This window comes from Aspergillus eucalypticola (genome assembly GCF_003184535.1).
Source record: "Aspergillus eucalypticola CBS 122712 chromosome Unknown BO83scaffold_31, whole genome shotgun sequence".
NCBI lineage: Eukaryota > Fungi > Ascomycota > Eurotiomycetes > Eurotiales > Aspergillaceae > Aspergillus > Aspergillus eucalypticola.
In genome coordinates this window covers 280,660-293,088 of record NW_020290305.1, presented here as the reverse complement: position 1 = coordinate 293,088, position 12,429 = coordinate 280,660, and the positions used below count along the sequence as shown (strand labels likewise).

General features: G+C 47.6%; 4 protein-coding genes across 4 annotated transcripts; 1 reads left to right on the top strand and 3 right to left on the bottom strand.

The window, feature by feature from the left end:
- Positions 1–92: 92 nt before the first annotated feature.
- On the bottom strand, positions 93–1,018 carry BO83DRAFT_402524 (NAD(P)-binding protein; the record flags this gene model as incomplete). Its single annotated transcript, XM_025533542.1, has 2 exons — positions 93–790; positions 856–1,018. The coding sequence occupies 2 exons, from the start codon at positions 1,016–1,018 to the stop codon at positions 93–95; spliced, it is 861 nt and encodes a 286-aa protein (XP_025383884.1).
- Positions 1,019–2,367: 1,349 nt separating this feature from the next.
- BO83DRAFT_431106 (uncharacterized protein) lies at positions 2,368–2,807 on the bottom strand (the record flags this gene model as incomplete). The annotated part of the gene is made up of 3 exons (XM_025535557.1): positions 2,368–2,531; positions 2,629–2,712; positions 2,771–2,807. The coding sequence occupies 3 exons, from the start codon at positions 2,805–2,807 to the stop codon at positions 2,368–2,370; spliced, it is 285 nt and encodes a 94-aa protein (XP_025383883.1).
- Positions 2,808–5,807: 3,000 nt separating this feature from the next.
- Positions 5,808–7,553, top strand: BO83DRAFT_440827 (peroxidase family protein). Its single transcript, XM_025536290.1, has 4 exons — positions 5,808–6,356; positions 6,411–6,651; positions 6,712–6,983; positions 7,052–7,553. The coding sequence occupies exons 1-4, from the start codon at positions 6,242–6,244 to the stop codon at positions 7,222–7,224; spliced, it is 801 nt and encodes a 266-aa protein (XP_025383882.1). The 5' UTR covers positions 5,808–6,241; the 3' UTR covers positions 7,225–7,553.
- On the bottom strand, positions 7,548–12,317 carry BO83DRAFT_402522 (beta-lactamase/transpeptidase-like protein; the record flags this gene model as incomplete). The annotated part of the gene is made up of 29 exons (XM_025533541.1): positions 7,548–8,957; positions 9,016–9,276; positions 9,691–9,715; positions 9,749–9,900; positions 9,943–10,037; positions 10,065–10,091; positions 10,125–10,149; positions 10,177–10,251; positions 10,273–10,295; positions 10,323–10,404; positions 10,429–10,501; positions 10,529–10,548; positions 10,579–10,643; positions 10,683–10,713; positions 10,747–10,809; positions 10,834–10,836; positions 10,858–10,876; positions 10,901–10,962; positions 11,065–11,081; positions 11,121–11,146; positions 11,177–11,219; positions 11,304–11,313; positions 11,338–11,374; positions 11,399–11,530; positions 11,591–11,656; positions 11,723–11,862; positions 11,929–12,048; positions 12,102–12,141; positions 12,184–12,317. 29 exons carry the CDS (start codon positions 12,315–12,317, stop codon positions 7,548–7,550), a joined length of 3,276 nt encoding a protein of 1,091 aa, XP_025383881.1.
- Between the last annotated feature and the right edge of the window lie 112 nt (positions 12,318–12,429).

Here is a 12,429-nt window from a genome sequence, read left to right as displayed (position 1 = left end):
GGGGCACTGCACTTCTTTGAGTGAAAAGCAATATAATTATGGCAGTGATCTAAAACAGAGTATAAGGTAACCACTTCTATCTAGGCAAGCCTTCACCAAGCTGTATGCCCACCATCGACAACTACAGTACTACCAGTCATGAAGCTCGAAGCATCGCTCATAAGCAACAGAGTGATTCCCCTAAACTCCTCCGGCCTTGCTAGCCTCTTCATCATATTCTCAGACGTCCACAGATCTCGAGTATCCGGATCCTTCTCCATAACCATCTTTGCCATTGGCGTCTCAATGTGCCCAGGACAGAGACAGTTCACACGAATCCCGCCCGTGCCATCTTCCTTGACCTCAGACCACTCCATAGCCAGACTCCGCGTTAGCTGGATAACTGCCGCCTTGGACGAATTATAAACGGCAGACTCCATACCCTTGTTGGCAATGATGCCGCTCATACTTGCCACGAGGAGAATGGAGCCGTGGCACTTCATATCCAGCATGGCTTTCGCGGCTGAAACGGCGCTGCGGAAGACGCCCGTATAATTGATGTGGATCACGTCGTCAATATTCTTAGGTGTATGATCGATCGCACTAGCAACATAGTTTATCCCCGCAGCTGCAACAAGACCATCTAGGCGGTTATTTTGTGCTGCGATGTCGGCCATCACCGCTTCCGTGTTTGCGTCGTCGGTTACGTCCATGCGCCTATAGTGCAAAGAGCCCCCAAAATCTGGATTTGCGCGCGCCTCTGCTGCGTGGAATTCTTCCTCTGGTTGGGGAAGCCGGTCAAGACAGTATACTATGAATCGTTGACGTGAGTCATGGGGGCCCAACTCTTATGAGTGAAGAGAACAAACATCTCACCTCGTCCACCTGCTTCGACCAATGCTTCGGCCATTGATAATCCTAACCCCCTTGCACCACCCGTCACAGCAAATACTTTCCCAGCAAGCGAAAACTCTCTGAATCGCTCATGGGATTTTTCATTTCGAGGCAGCCTTTCTTTCACGTGGGCCTGTCCGGCCATAGACCGTCTGAAGTTCGATATTGCGCCGCGACACAAGGGTTTTCCAACCGGCAATCTCGGGCTTGAATAACCAAACGCAGGAAGATAAGGACAAAGCAGTGCTGCTCTGACTTGTCGCGATAACATCTTGGCTCTACTTTTTTTAACCCGGTGAGTCTCCCCCTTTATATATGATCTACCAGGCCTTTTCGTCCGACAATGGAGGATATGTATCTTCTAGCCCAGTTGATGAAAATAAGTGCATAGCTAAGATATCCATTCTAGTAGATGACATTCGTCCTTCCGAGCCGGGGAAAAGGTGATTTTTTGAAGCTCATGCGCCAAGGATGTACATATGTCAAGCTTCCGTCATCATCAACGCAAGGGCTGGGCAGCTGACACTTCCAAGAGATAAGCTGGGAAGATGACTTCGCTGTTACATGCTCAATAGTTATAATGCTATTTATATGACATTATAAGCACAAGATCCTGCATCACCAGGATAATCGAATAATGGTATTTATATTACGTGTGCTAGAATAGTAGTGGCACATGATATGTTTCCGGGGCAGCGATAACCCCTCGGCTACGATTTACTATATATCGTGTTGAAATGGTGGCTGCAATACTAATAGAGTTTTGACTTGACTTTCTCTAGTTTTATGGCGGTCGATTCAAGGATTACATCTCCACGGTTTGGTAAAACTATAGTGTGAACAAGATGCAAATTCGATAAGCATCTAACGGTGATCGCTCTCACAGCACCCCTTTAAAACAGAAGCTCTGCCTTTTGAATTTGTTCTCAATAATCTTTATCTATGTTAGTTTATCGTTCTCTTTCATCCATTTCTCTGCTTCTTGTTATTCCAGGGATGAACGCCTCATTACATCATTGTATGACTATCAGGGGAGGCGGCAAACCTTAACTTCAGGTTCCTGGATGGGAACATTCATGCGTCATACCGCGTGACCTAAATCCAGGAATACTAGAACTGCGGAATGTAGCCATTAAGTAGCTAATGAAATTTGCCAGTGCAAGCTCACTGATATTCTAAAAGCGAGCGAGACTCATTCTGGGCTGAATATACCCGCTGGGCTCCATACTTTTCTTCACACAAGGAACTTCACAACTCAGGATGGAGCTCGATCGGAGTAATAGAGTTTGATTCTTAGTACATTGTACTAAAGAATAGATCTGATGGACCCCATCGCATCACTCTATAAGAATATGTGGTGCATTTTTGCAAAGTCATCTCAAATCAGATTATATACATTAGTCCATGTATTGGTACATTCAGTGCTGTAAGTAGACCAAATTTGCGCACCATATTCACTTAGGATCCTATGTCGCTTCTCTTCCGGTAGAGTATCTACAAATCTCCATAACCCATTGTAAACCGATCTTTCGCCTTCCCTTCAAAGGCCGTCCCATCCTCTCCCGGTGCGAACTCGAAATCAAACATCGTGACCAGCCGTACCAAAGTGTTGCGGAGGGTCAGCAAAGCCAGGGGTTTTCCAATGCACCCATACGGGCCTAATGAGGTGTTGGTCAGCATCGGTCGCCCTAGGGGTAAAGAGATGTGGCTCGCCTAACCTAGCGAAAAAGGGGCAAAAGCGGCTCTCTGCTTCACCATCTCTGGGTGTAGATACCACTTCTGGGTGTAGATGCCAGCGCTCGGGAAGGGATTCCTTCGGACGCTCATAAATCTGTTCATCTATAGCAAATACGCAATTAGCCCTATGTATGATATATGGGTGAGGATTCGGACCTACCACGGCCTAGCACATACTGCGGGCACATAAGCGTCATGTTACCCGGGATGTAGGCCCCCTCGATGGTGATTCCTTAGTACCTAGTGAGCCTCTGATTACCCTCAGTTCCTGCACGTCTCTTTTAAAGCACCTTTCTAACCTTCCATACTCTATGAACAGATTTCCGACGGGTTCATTGCATTGCATTTGGCACCCCACCGATCGCTACTATCCCCATCCGCCCGCCAAGCCGCGACCCATTACAGTCAGGAATCTTCCTGAGCATAATAGACGAAGGAGACCCCGTTCCACTGCTCCAGCAGGGCTACTTGTCCGCCCTGATAGAGGCCTTCGTCCGAAGCCCAAGAGAGCTGAAGGCGAGGTACCCGGATGGGTTCAAATCTCCAGACCCCCGTCGTGCGTATCAGCGGACCTTGTATTGTTCTCCGCGATACTGACCCTACTAATGTTGATTCATGTGTATTTGATGCTGCGAGAATATCGGATGCGCTGCTTGAACGCAAATTGTTCGGGAATGTGAGCGCACATAACAAAGATGACTACTTGAAGAAATGTCGGAACCTGAGGAGCATAGCGGCTTCTCAGAACCACATGCGTTTCTAGATCTCGGGGGGTGAGGAGGGTGGAAAGGGTCGTTTGACAGGACTATGACAGGTTTCCCAAAATCGAATTCAACAGCTGGGCAAACCAGCTGCGTAATTGATCAATTTGACTACAAGCTTCCATCGTTTCCGCAACTCCGAAGATACAAGCTTGTGACCAAAACATGTGTAGGGCCCTCTTTCTCCTGTACCTCCCAGCCTCACCATCGAAGCTACATCGTTGTTTGGGTATTCTGTTGAAAGTCTTCGGCACATCCTGGTCTGGTGTAGGGGCTGATCATGATGCCGCTGCCTCACGAGCCCCCAGGTCGTGCGAAAACAGCCACAGAACAATGGTGACGACGTTGTAGACTATCCATATTTGCGAGACTGACTCCAAATCCAATTCTTACGTTAGCACGACAGGAAGGGTGCGTGGCGTGTGTTCTTATCTGTCGGTTCCTCTCCAGTCCCGGTAGCCATAAGAAGACTTAGCCATCTGGTTTCCGCGGGCGCTCGCTTCATCGCCCGCTCTCAATAATCATAATAGGACAAGTGAAATGGGATTTCTATAGTCTTCAAGTAAAGAGCAAATTTTTACCCCGAATGTCATTGCATAAGATAAGAGATCTCGGGAACAGAGGCGGTATCCATGGGATTCCGATTCCTTAACCTGCTGGAAGAAGCCATGTAAGAGCTACGGTAGCACTAAGTGAGACCGGTGGTTTTAGCACATCCCGGGCTATGGCTCGATTGCGGTTGCCGTTGAGCATGTTGCAAGGGTTAAGCGCGTGCAGTTGGTCGTGTGTTGAAGGCAATTCATAACGCTGATGCAAAAGGGCTGATGCAGACACCGGACAAAAAAACAACAACTTTTGCAGGAGTATATTTTCTGAAATTAATGGAGTATATTAATAACGGTGATGAAGGCAACCGATTAGGGCAGTCTAGTAATTTCTGGAAGAAAACATGAACATTTCCAAGAAAATGTATCGATCACATAATCGGTACCGCTGGCTTACTTTCTGGTGACTATCAAGATCCATGATGAGGTGTGGTTTGCTCGAGGGTGGGCTGAACATATCATTGGGGGCATTGAGGGATGCTTAGGTGGAAAGGATCGTGGGTGGTTATAGTGGCCGATGAAGACGATCTGTGGCCTGGCTGATTGTGCAACCAAGAAGACACAGTCATCCTAGTGCAGTGTCATCATAGTGGTAGTTTACCTTGGAACGTATTTGATATGTGAGATTTACAGCCAAACGGCAACATAAGCAGTGATTATCGTCAACCCCTTACCCTTCTCTGGCTCAATTATGCCCGCTTCTCAACACCTCCAATTTATTCTCTGACTTCCTCCTCAACGCCCTTCAGGGCAAATCCTGTTCACTGGCCCTGAGCACCGAATTTTTTTGAAGTGCCCCGGATGCCATAGATTGGGATCAGTAACAAACACAACGCCACGAAGTGAGAAATCACACCATTCGGAAAATATGACCGGGGATGGAGGCACTAAAGAGGACTACTATTGTTAAATTTGCTGCAAGCGAGGACATGTAACCGTATGAAGTAAAGACCCCTTCCACATATGCATGGCAAGTGTCGCTGCCGTATGAGGGTTTTTCAGCTTATATGACCTGAGACACTCATGATTATAGGAGATGAAGCGTTTAGGGTAATTGGAAGGTCGATATTGAGTTACTTATTAGGGCTAGAAGAGTGATTGATGCAGTAGTGGTGTATACTGGCAATTGCTGAGAGAAGCAATTAATTTCCGACTGGACGATGTGCCATCACCCGTTATTTATATAGAGCTACTTTTGGCTTGAATACTTTATAGGTGTTTTGGGGTACAGCTGCTGACATTCAGTCATAGCTCACAACCTTATTTAATGGTAGATATAAACCCTTCAGTATTCAGATATATTCCATACACACTTCGACAGTCAATTTTGCTACTCTCGGGGTATCCGTGATAACTGCCCCAAAACAGCAAGTCCGGTTCCTAACTGGGCCGATCGTATTCGTTTAAGATGCCACTAAACCCAATGTAGACCGCGCCTGGGCTCGGCTGCAGATCCCTTGGCACGGGGCGGCTTATGCCTCCCGTCGGATTCATACCCTTACCCGTCGCGAAGAGAATAGGCCTCCGATCAATCACATTATCCTGATGCCTTAGCAGTGGAGCTCGTTCCAACTCTTGTTTGCCAAAATGCCAAGATCCAAACACCGCATCATCCTCCTATCAGCTGTCACTAATATTAAAACAGAATATGACCGCCTGAATCCTACGCAGGCTTTCATGTTCCCACGGGACGCTGTTTAGGCAGCAGATTGTTACAATTTTAGACATGCAGGTATGTAGAAATGTGACTATGTTATGGTGGTGTTGACAACCACCCACCAAGGATGGTGCAGCACTGCTCTGGACGAGTGATTACATCACAGCAAGCTCTTGGCATCAGGCGTCCCAGGTCGCTGTTCACGGGTACAGCGGGTTTTGCTCCGCGAAGCATTCCAAAGCTGCCAGTGCAGCCAATCATCTTACACTTGATGCATCACCAACGATGCCACCACTATGCTCGTATACACCCAGTCCAAAACGGCTAGCGACTTGCCCATTCAAGGCCGTCATCGTGCCCTCATCCAGATCGGAGCCATCCTGAAACCTGCCCGATCTTCACCCATGACTGGCTACAATTGCTACTCCACAATTATAAAAATAACGCAAGCGTAATTCCTTCCAGATGATGATGGCGAGTAATATTCCGGCATTTGTAATGTAGATGGCTCAGCTCTAGGCGTACATCCGGATATAAATTCTATCAAATCCTCATCCTAGTTACAGTCAAAATAACAAACTCAGTTCTCTATTACTACTACCGCCATCATGAAGACAACAACTCTACTATTTCTCACCGCGGGTCTTACCCAAACCCATGCATTCCCATCCCAAGGAGCAGCACCGCATCCGCTACCATGGTCCCCTCCAGGCCCTAACGATGGTAAGCACCCCATATAGCCTACCCACATAATCACACAACTAACAGAACCGAAAGTACGCGCCCCCTGCCCAATGCTCAACACTCTCGCCAACCACGGCTACCTCCCGCACAACGGCAAAAACATCACCGAGCAACACACCATCAACGCTCTCTACAACGCCCTCGGCATCGACGCAGAACTCTCCAAATTCCTCCACCAAGAAGCAGTAACCACCAACCCAACCCCCAACGCTACTACCTTCTCCCTGAATGATCTAAGCCGTCATGATATCCTCGAACATGATGCTAGCTTGAGGTATGTCCCTCCCCAATCCCACCACTCCATCCATCTAACCCAGTGTGTATCATGGTATAGCCGCCAAGACGCCTACTTCGGCGACAACCACGACTTCAACCAAACCATCTTCGACGAAACTCGCTCATACTGGACCTCCCCAATCATCGACGTGAAGCAGGCTGCTCTGTCTCGCCAAGCACGTGTGAATACCTCTATGGCTACGAATCCGAATTATACCATGTCGGAGCTGGGTGCGTCGTTTAGTTATGGGGAGACGGCGGCGTATATTATTGTCCTTGGGGATAAGGAGAATGGGTTGGTAAATCGGTCGAGGGTGGAGTATCTTTTTGGTGAGTTGAGTTTAGTCCTGGTGGGGTTGAGGTAGTGATGGTGTGTTGTGCTGACTGATGGTTCGCAGAGAATGAACGTCTTCCGCTGGATCTAGGGTGGAGTCGGGCAAAGGAGAATATCACGTTTGATGATTTGAGCACAATGTTGGATAGGATTGTTAATGCTACGGGTGGGGAGAGTGAGTTTGACAGGGAGTTGGCGAAGAGGGGTGGGGTGCATTTTGGGAGGTGGAGGGGGTAGATTTCATTTGTTCTCGGTGTGTGGGTTGGGAGTGGGTTGGAGGATAGTACAGGAAGTGGGTATCGGTTTGATTGATGGATGGGTACGAAATGGGCTTTGAGTCGTCCACTTTGCTGCCCTGATTGGCATATACGAGTTATGTCTTTATGAAACCTGTTGTTCGGATTTTAAATTTGAATAACATATTATCAATATCGTTTGCTGCTTTGAGAAGGATTTTAGTCCTAGTTTGACGGTCATTGATGTTCTCATCCTTATAATTGCACGGTATGACGGATATGGCGAGGAACATCGACTCTTCCTAGTAGCTATACTATCACAGCTTACTCCATCCTTCGAAACCAAATCTTCTCACCCAAAACGGACTCCAGATCTAACCCCAGGCTTTTCGGTACTCCCTGCTCGTCAACATAAAACTCAGCCTTTGTATAGTCTGGTCCCACAGCCTCGGCCTCAGGATTATAGTACTTGACGACGAAGAACTCTCCACTGACATGCTCGAACCGCATACTGCAGCTCCCCACACGGTCTCTCAAATCAACGACCAACTTGCCGCTCTTCTCACAGACCTCAAACTCTCCGTATCCAGGATGCGCATATGTACCTGTATATGCTCCCAGCGACAATGAAAGTGGTAACCTCATTTTCAGGTTCGGGTATAACCGTGCTACCACACTTTCGACACTCTCGTTGTACATCCGTTCCATCTCCTTAAGCTTCGCCCCTAGCTTCCTCACATGGGTCTCTCTGTCGGCTCCACTCTTCCCCAGCAGCTGGTCGATGAGGTACAAGAACAAATTTAACTCTGCAATCCTCGCGTTTTGGGTATTTCCCATCATAGCAAACGCGAAGTCTTTTGCAGGCAAAAATCCAACCATTATCCCAAATCCGGCCCAGCTACCCGGGTGCCAGTATAGTTGTTCTCCATGATAGTAGTCTATAAACCACCCCATGGTATAGAGATGGTATGCACCGGGCGGAGCGAGCATATTTTCCCAATCCGACTCGGCAATGACTGTCCTGGGTATACGAAGTGCTGTGTGCCCCTCCTTCGAGATAGGCGGTGCCTGGTAAAGCATAGCGCGCAGCCACTTTGCGTAATCCATCACGTTAGAAACCATTGAACCAGTTCCGGTGATCGGAGCATAGTTGATATATTGCTCTTCGTAATAGGCGTGTGTTTCCGGATTCCAGGTGTAGCCCTTGACTAGTCTCCTTGACAAGTTCGGGTGCCTTTGCACTTCGGCAGTAGAGAAATATGTATCGTTCATGTCAAGTGGGTCCCAGATTCTTCTTTTCAGCGTCGTTCCGAGGCCCTCCCCGTTTATATGTTCCAACAAATATGTGGCAGCCATGAACATATGATTGTTGTAGTTGAATTTGGTTCGTGGCGGAAAGGCCAGTGGTAGCCATCGAAGCCTGCGGACCTCGGTGCGCAAAGTCTCTTTCGGATGAGCGAGGTTGATGGAAAAGAAGTGGCCTGGGAGCCCACTGCGATGCGATAAGATGTCTTCAATTGTAGTGTAGGTGGTAGCAGAAGGAGTAGAAAGAACAAAGTCGTCACGGATGATGGAAGAGATGGGCGTAGACCAGGAGATTGGGTGCGGAGTGGACTGGCTATCGTCGATCGCTAAAGACATTGCGGCGGCGGTAAAGGCTTTGGTTGTGCTGCAGGTCGTGAAGAGAGAGGTGGTGGTCATGGGTGTGGAGGGAAAGGAGGCGTAACCGTAGGCCTGAGTTCATAGTTAGTGTGGTTTTCAGGTCAATGGCAATCTTGGATGGTGGTAGTACCTTTGCGTAGGTGCTGGAACCGTGTACGATCGAAACGGCCAGGCCTGGAATGTGCCATTCCCCAAGCAATTCGTCGACGAGAGCGTCGAATTCTGGAGTGAGCGGATTTCTTTCCTGGCGGAGGACCATTGCGCTGGAATCTGATTGGATCTGGGTTGAAGGCAATGAGATGTGGGATGTGGGAGGAAGTGAGATGAACGAAGATACAGAGAATGAGGAGTCAAGTTGCACCGGGGTCCGTGGGTAGCCCGGCGTAGCAGCCTAGCATTAATTCCCGCAGATAAGCCCCAAACGGCCGTAGGAAGCCAATAGTCTGCATCGATACTTGCTTTTGCGGCAGCCTGCATAAGAGGTATATGAGCCTCCTTGATCGGCTCCTTCTGTTATTCCAGCTAGAACGATGGTTCTTAATACTTTATACCGATCACCGGAAAATGATAGTTCCACACGACAGTGGGCTTCATAGTGTAGTTAGAAAGCATTTTCTAACGGTATGAGACTGAGTATCTGTATGTTGAGAATTCTATTGTTACGTTGTAGGTAATAAATATGCACTAGATGCTTACTGAGTCAAAATGTCCACTCATCAAGTAAAGCTTTCATGCAGGCTGCTCCTGTCGCTGCAGCATACGGTTGCCATAATTTGTTCTTATGGCTGTCCGCATAGTCACAAACACCCTTCACCACTAGACAAGGCAGACTATCCCAGACCCCCGCACCCTCCATTTCAAACACTATCGCATTATCACGCATAGCGATAATATCTCTGTCTTGCCCAGACTTCATAACAGTATCCCCTGATGCAATGAGACCTAGGTAAATTGCCGGAGAAGGTGTATGCCCCTCTCTAAGTGCAGCCTGGAGACATTTCCGTTTCACAAAATTCTCTTTCCCGCATCCCAATTCATTACATAATAGATCAAACACCTCGCCGCAGACCGTAGTGTTGCTCGAGTCTGCGCATCTGATACAAGTAGTACTGCCACGGTGTTTATGTTGATAGCTTGGCTCGTAGAGTTCGTCTTGTTCCACTCCTGGATATCAAGCACTGTCATTGCCAAGCGTCTGGGTTATAACTCCCATATATTCCTTCAATGTGTTCGAAACACGCTCTTGTACCATGAATGTCTGTATCTTCAAGAGGAAACCTCTTATAGTGACATTAGGCCGCCCCAACCCATCGGCAACCAATGCTTTGGGCAGAAATGCCCCAGGAATCCTTCGCCCGAAATCATGCTGGATAATCCCATCACTGACTACTATATCTCCGAGGAGGATCTCTTTGTTCCCCTTCTTATATAGGACACCGCCACAGATTCCGACCACGAGGGCGAGCTTAATGTTCGGATAGGTTGACCATATTAAGGAGGATGCTTGAGACACAACACTCTTTCCCATTCCCAGAAGATGTACCAATGCGGTTTTATAGCAACCTATTCGACCGAGGGTGTACGTGTTCGAGTCTCCCGGTGAATTCCGATACAGGCTGAAGTCTTCAAATCTTTCATCAAACAAAGCACTGACAGCATCAACCTACAGCGGTAAAGCACAGAATATTGCGACCGTGAAATCTGCTTGATGGGGGAATTGTGAGGCAATGAAAGTCTCTGAAATGACATGGTGAGCGACTGTCCCGAGCGTTTTTGCGGTAGCATCGCTCTGGATACCCCAGTCATCTTGATAGGCTTCAGACAATTTCTTCAATGGGGAAACAATCTTCTAGTATAAAACGTTCTGTCGGGCCATTATCTGCTGCGTATCTCTGTACTGTTGTGTGGAGTCGCCACCAAATAGCTCAGGGTTAAGACAGTTATTAACAGCCTCCTCGTACATAGAATGCACCATGTCCCTCAAATTGCTTCTGTGTGCCGTTGTCCACACCCACGTATAGTAGTCATTCACCACATTTTCACTGAAGGAATGAGGGCATTCTTCACTTGTCAAGGGCTACTTAATAGCAATTTCAATAAGAATTACCCCTAATGCTAGAATGTATGGATATTAGTGCATGAGATTATCGGCATTATAGCAGTCCGTAGAAGTAAATACCGCTCGGGCCATGTTTGCTGTCAGATATAGATGTAGCTTTCCCTGATCTGCCAGACCAGTTTCTTCAATTAGCAGTTGAATGCTTTCATGAGTCCAGGGCACCATCATCCACGGTGAATTATAATACTGCCAGACGGACTTGGCAATAGTATATGCTAGATGAGACTTTACCTTTTTTGAAAGATGAGGTATTTATTCAAGCCATTACCCTAGTAAAAGTCCTTCCATGGGGCGAATACCACAGAAGGGCTTAGGATCAGGTGGTTCGATCACTTGCAGCATATTTAACTGAATACAAAACTGCACGGGCCTGCCAAGGCGATTGTCGATCAACTTACAGAATTCCCCCCGCTCTAGCCGTCTCAATCTTTGGGATAAGAGCGAGCTATTGCGTTTCAGCGATAATAAATCACAATATAAGGATGCAAACCCAACCTTCTTCTTGCTCTTCTGGAAATCAGTCTGTCTGCGCAACTCAGTCTCGGCCGTTAGTTGTGTTTACTGCCAACCGAGCCTTTTGTCTCACCTTGGGACTTTCACAATCGACGCCTTCCACTGCACGAATGATGGAAAGTTCGTAGGTAAGAAAGGACTGGCCTTCAAGACAAGCTCAAAGAAAATATCATTATCATAGATTTAATTGTCAGTACTCAATCACAGTTGAGTCGATTCCAAGTGAACAGTGCAGCAGCCACATTTAGCGTAGGTCTGTAACTGAGTATAGAGGACTTGGTTCAGGTACCCTGAGTATCCGATATCGTTAACGTCCTGGTATTCCTCCGTATATAGCGGCTCCGTCTCTTCCACCATAGAACAGTCGGAAATTAGTCGCAAGAGAGCATTATATTCTGGGCTGTGTCAGACAAAATGTGTCAGGCTTTCCTGTATCTCTCTGATCACAGTCTGTCTAATATTGCTCGTTGAATCTTTATAACTGCGGATTCTGCCCAGAGCCTGAAAGCGATCAGCTTCATTCCGCGACATCTGAGTAGTGGGTTAGTGCACAACATCAGGTTTTCGCGTGTGAGAAGACTCACTGAGCACGCTTTATCTATAATCTTGAATATCTTCAACAATCTTTATCGCGCAAGGGTTGTCTCGCTGATAGCTGGGATCTACTGAGATAGAACAAACAACTCGCATCCCAACATGCCATAAGCGGTATTACGCGTCTGTTGCCCTACAAGAATGACTTGGTTGCTGATCCACGGCAGAACCTGACAGCCCAGGTTCAATACACCTTCCTCGTCCATGAGGCATGATAGAGCTGGATTTGTGCGACATAAGAACGAGAATGTTTGGATGAAACAGTCAGCGGATGCGGGGTAATTGGCAGCACGTGTTGAACTAAGCCCGAATGGAGAA